Source organism: Acromyrmex echinatior, chromosome 16 (assembly GCF_024713525.1).
Source record: "Acromyrmex echinatior isolate Ae372 chromosome 16, ASM2471352v2, whole genome shotgun sequence".
Classification (NCBI taxonomy): domain Eukaryota; kingdom Metazoa; phylum Arthropoda; class Insecta; order Hymenoptera; family Formicidae; genus Acromyrmex; species Acromyrmex echinatior.
In genome coordinates, this window is record NC_141867.1 from 5,143,472 (window position 1) to 5,157,001 (window position 13,530).

Here is a 13,530-nt window from a genome sequence, read left to right on the forward strand (position 1 = left end):
TTGCTGTTTCGTGTTTCGAAATCTATTTGCGACACAGTGCAACACGAAACGCACACACACACACACACACACACACACACACACACACACACACACACACACACACACACACACACACACACAACACACACAACACACAATCATTTGGCGCGCTTCGTCTCGACGGTAGTCTACGCGCCGACGGCGAAGAATCAAGTTTCGCGATTCGCAGGTGCAACCCGCCTGCATCTGCAACTATGCACCATTTAATCGCACCTGCGCTATCCAGCTGCCGCATCGTAATTTCAAGGTCGCGATTAACGGGAATTTGCACAACTGATCGGTTAATTTTGCGATCGGCGACTCGGACCCAAAATGAAAATCAATTGTGCAGCTGCTTTCTTAAACTTTCCTCAAGGCTACGAATTAAGCTCATTTAGAAAAAGAAATTAATAATAAGTAATAAAACGATAATATGAATTATGGCTAATTAATGTGGCATAGTTTGATAATGATATCAAGCTAATCAGCGTGATTCAGTAGTGATTCAGAAATTTATTAGCGAATTTAACATATGTCGTTTTAATAGTATATATTAATTATTGATTTAATACGATTATAATATATAATCGTATTAAATTTGTAATGAAATGATATTAATTGTATAAAATAAAAATTGGATTGTCGGAAAAGTCATAATGTATTTTTGTTACACTTTTTAATTCAAATTTATATATATCATTATATTATATACATTCAATTATACCATTCGATAGAGCGAAGTTTCGGCTTTAAAAATCTGTTTTAATAATTACGTCATGATGTTTTTTAACGGAGTTATGAGCAATTAAAATCAAAATACTCCTTTTATTTAATCGGCGATAACTCAGTAACAAAAAATCGTAGGAATATTTTTAAAAAACGATTTTGCAGGAAAAGCTGTAAGCTTTTACGATAGATAGTTCGAAATTGTTCTCAAATTTTTTTTTAGGCATGTTACAAAATGAGAAGAAAATTTTTCATTTTTTTCAGCTGGTATAGTCTTCTGTATATAAAAATTAAAAAAAAAACATAAACTCAAATCCACATAAACTCAAAAAATATAATAAGCTTTTAAAAGTAGAGACTTCAAATTTTAAAATGTTTTTTAAATTTTAAATTTCAATCATTTTTTACGACGACATATACAATTTTGAGCTAAAAAATGCATCATGACTTCTGACAACCCAATATATTTCGATAGTTATGTGCGTCAATAATATTCAGGTGACAACTCTTATTTAATAAAGATATTTTAGTTTTCGAAAAAGTTTTCGAAAAAGATTTATCCAAATTCGTGCGTTAATATTTCAATTTGCAAGAAATAAATTTTCTTTATAAAATAAAGTATAACTTTATCCAGTCTCTTTTTATTTTTCTGTGTGCTCATTTTTATTTAGCGATAAACGACGCGTCACTTTTTTTGCCAATGGCAAATCTCCATCCGTTTCCTGAATATCATCGAAAGACATCCGGTTAAAGATGCTTTTACATAAAAACCGCGCAATGTGTCCTATCTAATTTTAATTAAAATTCTATAACAATCTTAATAAATTTAAATCAAATTATGATATTCTTCGTCGTGCGAACAATTTTTTGAGAAATTATCAATTCCGGATATATAAAAATCTAATGTTGATTCTGGTGTTAAAATTAAAATATAAAACATAAACTCGATACATTTAAATTTTTTATCAGAAACAGTGATAAAAATTCCATTAAAAATTATCTACAATACTTTAGATAATATCGAATATATGCATCTACAATAAAATATGCACGAAAATATCGATGGATTAAAAATCCAATGTGTTATATCATTCTCTATTACATATCCAAAAAAGCCACACAAATAATTTTCACGTCTATTTTTTATTCACAACTATATATCCTATGTCATTAGATAACTATATTCTTTCTATTGTAAGATATAAATCTTTCTGTCGTTGTCGTTCATTCCAATTTCGAAACTGCCCCATGGAATTACACTCGATCAATTCCAGCGACATAAAGAAACATAAATCGCACGTTTGAGATTGGAGTAAGCCGAGGAAATGTTGTACAGAACAAAGAGCAGTCACGAACGACTGCAACCGGGGGAAAGAATTAAAATGCACAACTGGGCACGGGTGCCCACATGGCGCAATGTAGTTACCATCGTGTACGCGCGTATTTGTGTTCATTGCGTACGGTAGTATTATATATGTAGTATCCTTTTTATATAATATTATATTTGAAAGCATTGAAAGAAAAGTATTTGATATTTGTGTCTAGAATTGATAATAATTATTGTTAGAATTTCATTTTTATAGTTATTATATAACTATAAAAATATTATTAATTATTATTAATATATTAGTAATAATATGTTACAATATTAGTAACAATAATCATATATAGTCCTCTCAAATATAAAAAACTTTATTATAAATTATGATAATTTCAAATATTAATATAGTAGAATATCAAGATATAAATGGTTAATAATAAACATTTTTGTTCAATAAATACAATCGCAATGAATATAGAATGTATCTATGAATGTATCTAGTGAATGTATCTATTTTCTTAAATTCATTTAATATTTATGTAATAATAATTAAAAAATATGTTAAGGAAAAACTAAAAATTTTCAAATAATATATGTGACTATTATTAATAGCACAATTGACTATATTTGCATTGAATAAAATAATTGTAAATATATTGTTGTCTCAAAAAATGACTATAAATTATAATTAAATATTATGGTAATTGCAATCAGTATAATTCTTTCACACGGACATAGGGCCAAAGGACACGCGCCTTGGATCCGCATGACAGAAGGGAGGACATGCGTAAAGTTCTACGTGCCGTTTGTCGTATCCGAGGCGATAAAACGTTCAGTTTACACAGAGTATATCAGAATTCACTCGGGCGTATCAGCTTCCTTTGTTAAGAATTTCTCACTAAATCCGATATTGATATTTTCACAGCGGAAGTTCGGCACAAAGCAGCATTTAATTTTTTTATTGATATGTAAACGTTAATATAATGTGTAATCAAATTAAGTAAATTATAGACGATATTTAACGAAGTAATCTTATATCTACACTGTTAGCACGACTTAATTAAATTAATTAATCTAATTTTAGTTGAATCTCTTTTGATTATTAAACCTCAAATGAATATATATATTTTACTACGACTAACTGTAAGTCCTTTTAAAATTGAAGTAAGAAAAAAATCATTTTTTTAAAGCTTTTGATTTGCAAAATACATAAGAACATGAATTTGCTGATCAATTTGAATAATTCCGCCATTAAGTCACCGTAATGTTCTTTAGGCTCCTGTCAAGATTCCGGAAATTTACCAGATAATTTATACTTGAGTGAAAGCGTATAACACACCCTGTGCAATCAATCCCAACTGATGATGAAACTAGTTCCACGTAGTCGTTTTTATGATATACATGAAACACGCGATGATTCATTTTGAATACATACCGGAATACCGGGGAAACCTGCTCCTTAAAAATGTCACACCGATGACTCATTGGCCCGAAGAACGAGATCTCAAACGATTACGCTGGTATATCTTATCGGGGGAAAGTTTCTCGCGTCGCCGCGATCGCATCGAATCCAATTTCCTGAAATTCTGACGCTGCGAGGGAACCATGAAAAATAACATCGACGAGCGCAATCAGTGGGATTTCCCGCAAATGTCTCACTGCCGTTCACGAAAAATAAATCGTATTTCGTCACATAAATAAGATACGAATTAATTAAAATTTATCATTTATTATATTAGTTAATATATCTATCACCTCTCTGTGTATACATAGATATCTGTGTATACATAGATATCTGTGTATACATATTAGGTGTTGGAATTAATTCGTAGCGTTTTACAAGTGATGGGAAGTACTTTCATTAATGTATTTTTTAATGCTCATGTGAAATAAATAACATTCTTTCATTAAAAAACGCTACGAATTAATTCCAACACCTAATAGATATCTGTGTATACATAGATATCTGTGTATACATAAATATCTGTGTATATATAGATATCTATATATACATAGGTATCTGTTCTTTTCCTTCAGGAAGGAAGAAAAGCAGAAAGATGAACTGGTACAAAAGTTCAGCCAAAAAGAACAGGCCTCTTATGTCACAATGTTAACTTTAGTAAATGTATACACTTACTAGTCAATGTATATATTTATTTCAATGTCAATGTCAATGTGTATATTTATGTATAATAAATGTATATGTGTACATTAACAGTAGACTATACATTAAGTGTATACATTTACTGAGTTAACACTTTGATTGTAACATATATACGTATATGTTTATATCAAACGAAATAATTTAACTGCTCTGCTTACATTTCCTATCCAATTCTTTTATGAACGTATATACACGGTAAAAACGAAAGATCAAAATGTTTGCTGAATACAGATCTCAAAATAATGTTATTGGATCATCAAAATAATTGTACTGGAAACTAAAAAATGACGAGCAAAAAATTTTAATATTCTAACAATCAGTTTCCAATAAAATTATTTTCAGATTTACATTCAGCAAAATTTTAGATCTTTTAGCAAAATCCGAAGCAAAATCATTCTTTTCGTACAATTAAAAAATAAAAGTAAATAAAATCAAAACTGATGAAGAGAAATAAAACGAAAATGTTATACAAAATCTTTAATTCGCAAAAATAACGTAACTTGCCCATATAATAATATGTTTGATTAAAATGATATGATTAAACGAATTTGCTAGTCGATTTGGAATTACAGTTATGTGTTTTATCGAATTTTTCCAATTTATTTTCAATTTCACAAGAAAAAATGAGTTTACTAAAATATCTAAAAAATTAAGCTAAATATAGATTTGAAAATAATTTTGTTAAACTATCAAAATAATTATGTAATAAGCTCAAATTAGAATATCAATTTTTCGCAGCATTACTTTTATCATGTTTAAGTTTCCATCAAAATTATTTTCAGATTTGCATCTAGCTAAAGTTTTGAATATTTTAGCAAAATAATTTTTCCTACGATTAATCTACTCGAAAATAATATATAATAATAATTAATATAATAAATAATAATATAATTTCTCTCTGCTGTATTTAAAATGCTATATATTTCTCATACAAAACGTTGACAATAAAAGGACGAAAACACAGCCCCATGACTTATGTTACGTCGCACTGTCATATCGCACATTTCACGTGCGGCGCCTTTTCGAAGTGACTGGCCGCTTTGTACTCGCGACGAAAGACCGTCAGTATATATGTATATCATAAAATATATACTGTAAGCAACTTTATCAGCAGCGGTGATATCTTCGATTGGCGCGTTACGAATGTCGGTTGTGTGCATTCGAGTTAGCGCTCCGTCAAGGAACTTTTTCGCGATCTTGCATCGCCTATCAATCGAGCCTCGCGTAGATTCATGTTACGATATAAGAGTTGAGATATTTTTGTACATTTAATCTGATATAAATGTAAGTTTAAATACAGTTCTATCGTGATAATATCTTTCACGTCAACGATTAGAATTACACTGAAAGCAAAAATAGTTGCAATTATTATAATTTGATTGTAATTTATAGTAATTTTCGTGTCAATTATATACTTTTTAAGAATAATAAATTAATACCGCTACAATAATTATTACTAATATCGTAGCGATGATAAAAATGCTCTTGATCAGAATTGTTTTACTATACAATTATAATCAAACACTTTTCTTTCAGTATTACACAAATAGAATATTTTGCTTGGATTTCTAAAAATTCAGTTAGATACAGATTTAAAAATAATATTGTTAGACTAAAATAATTATGTAGAGCGCTTAAACATTGATGACAATGTTGCAAAAAGTTTTAATGTTCAGCCATAAATTAAAGCGTCCTATATAATTATTTTAATGGTTCAAAAGTATTTTCAGATCCAGTTAAATTTTTAGCGCAAAATCATTCTTTCTGTATAATATCGCTGCATTATATTGGGTCATCTAAAAAGTATCCGCGGTTTTTTGTCACTAGATGTGTGTTGATGGTCATATATCTAGTGACAAAGTACCGCGGATACTTTTTAGATGACCCAATATATACTAAAAGAAAACCGTTTGGTATTCTTCTTTTTTTCGATATACTCGTTCTTTCCATATAATTAATTCGATGATATGAGTCGATATTTTAAAATGCAGCAACGTATCGACGGAACTCTAAATGTTTGTTGAACGTTAAATCATTGCGAAAATTAGCACACGGTTTTTTCATAGCAAAAGTAAGTACCGGCGTAAACCACCACGACTCGGTGTGGAACACCACCACGCTGGTCGTTGCTCTCGTGAACCCGTGAACTACGGTGGGATTTTTTTCCCGCCGTCATGTTCCCTTGACTTCTTCGCTCGAGCGTGCACACGAGCGCGTACATACGTAAACCGCGAAGCACGCGAAGACGAGGAATTATGCGAGAGCGCGAATCGATTGAGCGTCGAACCGGCGAAAGTCGCCGCGAACTTGACATCACGGTCAGGTCTGCTGCTGCTCCGGATGAAGGTTCACATGTCGCCGCTGTCATGCTGTCTGCGATGTCATTTTCGTTGCTGACGCGCAAAACATCCTTTGATCGCGTACTGCACTCAGACATGCAGTAAAAGGGACTTAAATTTTTTAAGAGAAAAGACAACGCGTCAATTTAATCTCACAATCAGTTTAAACTCTTAATAAAAATGTACGTATAGGATGTCCCACGATCTGTTACGCCTCGTAACGATACTAATTCTCTTATGTTTTCGAATCAATGTTGTGTTCAGTGTAGTTCAGTGAAAGTTGAAAGAAATGACCCTTGACTGCAATTTTTCAATATCTAATTATTTATAAATATCTACTATGTTTTAAATCAAAATTTGACTACAATTCATTTAAAATTAACTAATACCTATTTATATATATTGTATTAAGATAGATTAACTTTAATCTCTTTTTCTCGGTTTAATTTATTTATCTTTTTCGAATTCCAAGAATCAGAGAGAAAGATAAATGTTTAATAATATTATTTATAAATATATATCAAACGCTTTAAATCAAACCTTGATTCATTAAAAATTGACTATTTAACTTTTTCAAGTTTTAAGACTAAAGAATAAATTAAAGCTGAGATTATAATTAATCCACATATTAATAAAAATGGACACAAAGAATATAATTTTAAAAACAATTCTTAAATTCGTTGAAATTCCAGTAGCTAATCATATTTTTTTTATAAATATATATCACTTTAAATCAAATTTTTACTACAGTTTGCTCAAAACTAATTAAAGCTAGTTTTTACCAAAATAGATTAATTTTATAGAAAAGATAAAGAATAAACTAAACCGAGATTAAAGATAATCTACATTGATAAAAAAAGGACATATTCCGCTTTTTATTTGTTCTTCTGAAACTTCATTCGCGAAGACTCTTTTTTAATCGCTTAATATCTCCGGAACCATGGATTTCCTGAATTCAGTAGTAGGCAAAAACATCAGAAAAACATTCGTCGTAGCTCGCAACGAGATGAACGGCCACGATGAGAAACGCCCGCCTGTTCGATCAGTATTCCGAAAACGAACGAGAGGGAGGAGACGGAACTGTGAAGTGGTTGCTGCGAGTGTTCTCGTGGTCGACAGGCGAATCGAATCAACGCTGCATCGTTATTAGCTCCTTTAGTCCTTACGCTTTAATGCTTTACCATAATAGTACACAATACCTTTAGAATATTACTTCCTATTATGCATTTGGAAAATTAATTATCACAATACCGACAACTTACTGACTATAATTTTGTCAACACATTATAAAATATTATCGAATCGAAAAAATTAATGGATTATAAAAGCTAAAGTTAATTTTTCATTGCGCAGAACGAGAAAGAATATTAATTATCGCAGCAACTATAATTTAATAATTGTAAATTACAATAATTATAATTTTTATTTATAATATTTCAAAGTCTTTGCAAGATATTTCCGGAAACATTATTTCAATAAGAAAAATGTTTATTAGAAGGAAATATTAATGACAATCTTCAGCATTAAAATTCTTTCATTTTAATTATTATAAAAAAAGATACATTAATGACAATGTTTAGCGTTACAATTCTCTTGTTTGAATGATAAAAAAAAATTTTTAACATGACAAGTTTAGCGTTAAAAAAGTTTCCTCGTAGAAGTTATTTCGCGCTTCAAAGAGCATATTATCGATGCGTTTGTTATCAAAAAAAACAACGTTATATATTATTTTCAAAAGAGAGAGGGATGAAAGAATAAGAGAACAAGAGTGTATAGAAAGTACATGCAACGTTGCGGGATATATTATGATCGAGCAGTGCACCACCCAGTAGCCACCCACCCGTTCTGCACCCACCCGCTCCCGGAGGTCGACGACGTGCGTCTACGAGGAGGCGTCGCGACGGCGACGAGGAATTACGCGCGTTATCGCGTTCGTACCGGACACATTCGGGGCGGGGGCGACAGACATGCACCGAGAACAAGTACGGAGGGTTGCGGGGAGGGAAGGACAGGAGAGAAAGAAGCAGTGATCGGGGCACAAAGGCGGGGGGGAGAGAGAAGGGGGAGGAGGAGGAAGGGGTGAAGAAGAGGAGAGAAACTCACCCTGTGATGCGAAGTGCTTCGTGACCATGATGATGCTCTTCTCGCTAGTCCGAAATTCAGAACATCATATCCTCTTCCACGGCGCGCGGCGACGAACCCTCGACGAGCACGATTGAAGGGACAAGCAGATGGGGAGGGGGTCCAGCGGCGTATCCCGGCGGGCGATGCGAATACGAGGTAATCACCGCGCTACCCCCGCGAGGCGGACGCGAACGGCACCGGAAAAAGGATATCGCGACGGGGATTGTTTCGTTCTGTCAGGGAATCACATGTTTTCGGGTTTCGTTTAAGTTCACCGCGTCTTCTCGGGGAGGATCCTCGGGAGTCCTCGGACTCTCAGGTCCAGGAAAAGGATGACGGGCGCGCGCGACAAACGACGAGGGTGGAGGAGAGAGAGTATCACCTTTCGCGCACCGCCACTGCCACCATCAACACGCAAGCACACCACCCGCGCACACGTTTATACCGCACAACGAGCGACACGCGTGCCCGACAGTTGCTATCCAACTGACGCGGCCCACGATTCTGCGATCCCTCGATTCCCTCGCCGACCGCGCACCCTTCCCCTCGCGCTTCCGCTCCAAGTCCTACGACCTACTCCTGCGCGCCCCGCTCTGACTCGAAGGCTTCGGCTGGCGCTTCTCTGACAGTTCGTGGAGTCGGCGTTTTGGAGCGTTCAGCGTTCTCCGAATTGCAGGCACTGCGCGGGTGAAAACTACCATCAGCACCATCTGTGTGAATCGGAGCTCAACAGCTGATCAACTCAATCGGTAAGAAGGAAAATTACTTAGACAGCACAGAATGGTAAATATTTATTATTATTCTTTTTTTAAAATGTTATGTAAATATTTTATATATTTTTTTATATAAAGCTTTACTTGAAATATTATTAAAAAAATAACTTAAATATTTGCTATAATATTTATGAAAAATATAAATAAATATTTCTGTTAAGTATTTTTTTTTATTTGAAATATATATCTTTTATTAAGTATTTCCATAGCATTAACAATAAATATTTTATAACTTATATTTTATAATTCATCATAAATGTTTATGATCTATGTAATCTAAACTTACAAAATATTTAAATAAACTTTATAAATATTGTGTGCTGTCTGGGTACATATAAAAAATATGCCTTGTATCATTTTTCACTTTTAATAAATTTTGAATGTATATGTGTTAGATTAAAAATAAGAAACACACTCTTTAAATTCTTAGGAATAAAATCCCTCTAAAAAACGAAAATTAAATCAGTCCTGAAAAAGAATGTGTGTTTTTAATTGTATATCATGAATAATATTAAAGAATATTTTAATACAAATTTAAATATTTAAATTCAAATATAAAAATGTTTAAGATATTAAAAAATATTAATTATTAATTTTACAAAATTTTCATCGTTTTTAAAGGCATTTTTTGTTCAAAAATTATATTTTTCAAAATATACTTGCTATATGTTTCTTTTTTTTTTTTTTTTTTTGTAAAAAGAAGAGTTCAGAGAAAAGTTCAAATGATGGCCTTTTTCCTAGAAATTTACCGTCGCAGAAGAACGACGTTAAATTTGTCTTACATTAGACACATACGAAGACCCACCGGAAGAACATCCGGTACGTTTAAAATATTCTGTACATGTATATTAAATACTGTTGATGAATATATCAGTTTTGTTTTAGAATAATATTACGCCATTCATATTAAAAGTATGATAGTTTATGAACAAAATAAATGAAAAAAATTAATTCTTGCACATAATATTTTTACCCAGACAGCATAGAATATTTATGATAAACATTTATTAATATTTATTTTTTTAAATGGTATATAGATGTATCATATATATTTTATATAAAGCTTTATTCGAAATATTATTAAAATATAGACTAAATATTTTATGTAATATTTTATGTAATATGACAAATATAAATAAACATTTCTTAATAAGTATGTTTTACTTGAATTATAATAACTCATTAAGTATTTTCATAGCATTTATTATAATATTTACAATAAATATTTATGATCTGTGCAATCTAAGATCACAAAAATATTTACAAAATATTTAAAATAAATCTCATAAATATTTATAAATATTTTATAAATATTTTATAAATATTGTGTACTGTCTGAGTAGTTATTCTCAAAAACGAAAAAGTTTTTTTCTAAGAAAAGAATTTTAAATACATTTTTTTGAAATATATATATAATTTTTTACAGTCATATTATTAATTCAAAAATATATGTATAAGTCCAGAATATACGAAGAAAAAATTATTGTACGATAATTGAAAGATGGCGACTTTAATTTTTTTTCTGCGACAAATAAACAAGTTCTTTTGGAATTATATCTGTATTCTCTAACTTTCGAGCGTCTTTATTAGGCACTACTTTGTTGCGATTCATCTGACTCCTTTTCGCACACGTGTCTACATTACCATAAACGATATTATGCGGTCAATGGCAGAGGACCGAAGGACCGATCATCATTATCTCGTGACCGTATTTAGTCTTCCGGAAGTGTTCTGCGCTTAAACGAATCCGCAACTTATGCGATTCAAACGCAGTTACATCAATTCATTCATTTGGTTAAAAATCGCTATGTATGAACACATATTTATTATAGTTCTCTAAGGTTCACGCAATTTTTGTCTTTTGGTTAAGATAAATTTAACACTGTACACAGAAAAATACATGTTGTTCGCAATATATTGTTTACGCATAAAATATCCAGCCTTGACTTTCATGCTCCTAACTTATTTTATTATTGAAGAAAATATTCTTTAAAATAAAGTCAATTTCAAATAAAGACAAACGGAGACTGTTTCTTAAAAGAAAGAAAATAAATTGAGTCACCACTTTCTTGGCAATGGAACGATATATTTTTGTGTGTAGAAATATCAAGCGGTCATTACTGATAGTTTCTGTTTTCTCGATCAATATATATTTTCTATATAAAAGATAAGATAGAGATTCTGTAATTGTTTATATATAATTTATCAATAATTATATATCCCCCCTATATATTGAGAAGTAAATTTTGTTTTTTTGTCACTTTCTTTATTTTCATAGTAATTTATTAGTTTTCAAGTATTAAAAGATAAATATTTATATTTTTTATCCAGATAAATGTTTTCTTAAAGATAAATGAATTCTTCAGATAAATGTTTTCTTATAAATTTTTTATAAAGGATTGATCCTAGATGAATTTCCTATTAGATGAATTTTGAAAATTTAAAACAATGACCTTGACTCCGATCGACTTAAAACATTAATAAATTATAAAGCAAACTCCTATTTCATCCTAAGACTATAAAGAATTAAGTTTTTTGCTTTATTTTCATGGCAATTTATACAGCTTATAATAACTCAATACTTTAAAGAGATTCAATTTTTCTGCTCTAACATTCACATTGCAACTTTTTATTTAGATCAAAGCCAGCAGGTAGATAGTTGCGGTGCTCGCTTTGTCGACTTCCCTAAGGCTTGGCAACAAGACGATGACGCGAATTCTCGTCGCGACCGCCGTTATGCGCTTGAAAAACCGCAAAGCGATTCGATTCGGTGATCGCTGGCGTGGGTGGTGCGGCTTGGCCTTCTCCGCTTGTGCTTGTGCTTGTGCTAACGACCGCCGATGACGTCATCCTGTCGTAAATGCGCAAAGATGTCTCAAGGAAAATCGTGGATCTTTTGAGGAACGTACCCGATCCACGGCAGGTTTTTTTATTTATACCTTCCTTAGGGCAATCACTATGGGAATTCTGATATATTGATAAATATGCTGATATCAGTATCGAACTTAACGTTTTATCTGATAGGTATACTAATACCAATATTGGATTCAAGGTTTTATCGAGATGTATCTAGAGTGACCATATTACTTTCTTTAATTATATCTAAAGAATAAGTAGAGAACTGATTGAATTGGATATACTTTGAGAAAAAAGTCAAAATATTCAGAAGCAAATGTTATTTGTGACTTGTGATACTCGTTTTATTAATTGTAAAAAAAAATAGATGTTTATCTATTCTATTCTTTTTATAAAAATAAAAGGTGGTTTATTTACTAGGAATAAAATTTTATTTTGCCATATTTAAATAAGGATTTATTTCTGTGAAATAAACATTATCTATGTCTCTCCTACAAATTTTTAGGCATTTTTTTTTCAGTGTAATAATAGAAGTTATCGATACATTCATAAATTTCCAAAAAGAAACAAAATTAAGATATACATATTATCTCCCACTTTTTTATTTTTATAGAGTAAAAAACATTTTGTGTTTGTGTTTAAATCAATTTAAATCTTGTTAAAATTTTCGTATTCAATTTTTAATATATCTGAGTGTCATTTTAACATAATGTAATTATTATTTGGATATTTTGCGTTAAATAGATATTTAATATTTCTTAGTATTTTAAAATAACACAATTTATAAGTAAGTGAAAAATGTTAACAAGGACTTAAGTGGACCGTTTCTAATCAAACATAAAATGCTTTTTATTGTGCATGTATTGCCATGTATTGCTTTTCCTTGACATACTGCCGCCATTTTAATGAATTTCTCTTTATTTCAATATTAATTTGAATCATCTACAGCTCACCTTCGATGATGCTCGGTAATTTGCGAAAGAACTTCACAGAGAGAATGGCAAACTGCACCACGTGATCCGTCTCCTCTGATTGGGTACGGACATCAAAGCTCCATAGGCATGAAAGAGATTGGAGAAATCTAGTCACATGATTGGACAACTGATTGGACATGGGCATTCACGTGATGCAATTTGCCACTCTCTCCCTCTCTACTGTGTCGAGGTGCGCAGGAATCACGCATGCGTGCGCGTCCTCGTTCGACTC

General features: G+C 31.5%; 1 protein-coding gene across 2 annotated transcripts in view; it reads right to left on the reverse strand.

The window, feature by feature from the left end:
• The window catches only part of Myo81F (unconventional myosin 81F), a 42,600-nt gene extending 33,162 nt beyond the window's left edge, over positions 1 to 9,438 (reverse strand). For both annotated transcript variants that reach the window (XM_011066268.2, XM_011066267.2), the window contains exon 1: positions 8,675 to 9,438. In XM_011066268.2, coding sequence (XP_011064570.2) covers positions 8,675 to 8,702 — 28 coding nt within the window. In that variant the 5' untranslated portion in view covers positions 8,703 to 9,438. The remainder of the gene's footprint in view (positions 1 to 8,674) is intronic.
• Between the last annotated feature and the right edge of the window lie 4,092 nt (positions 9,439 to 13,530).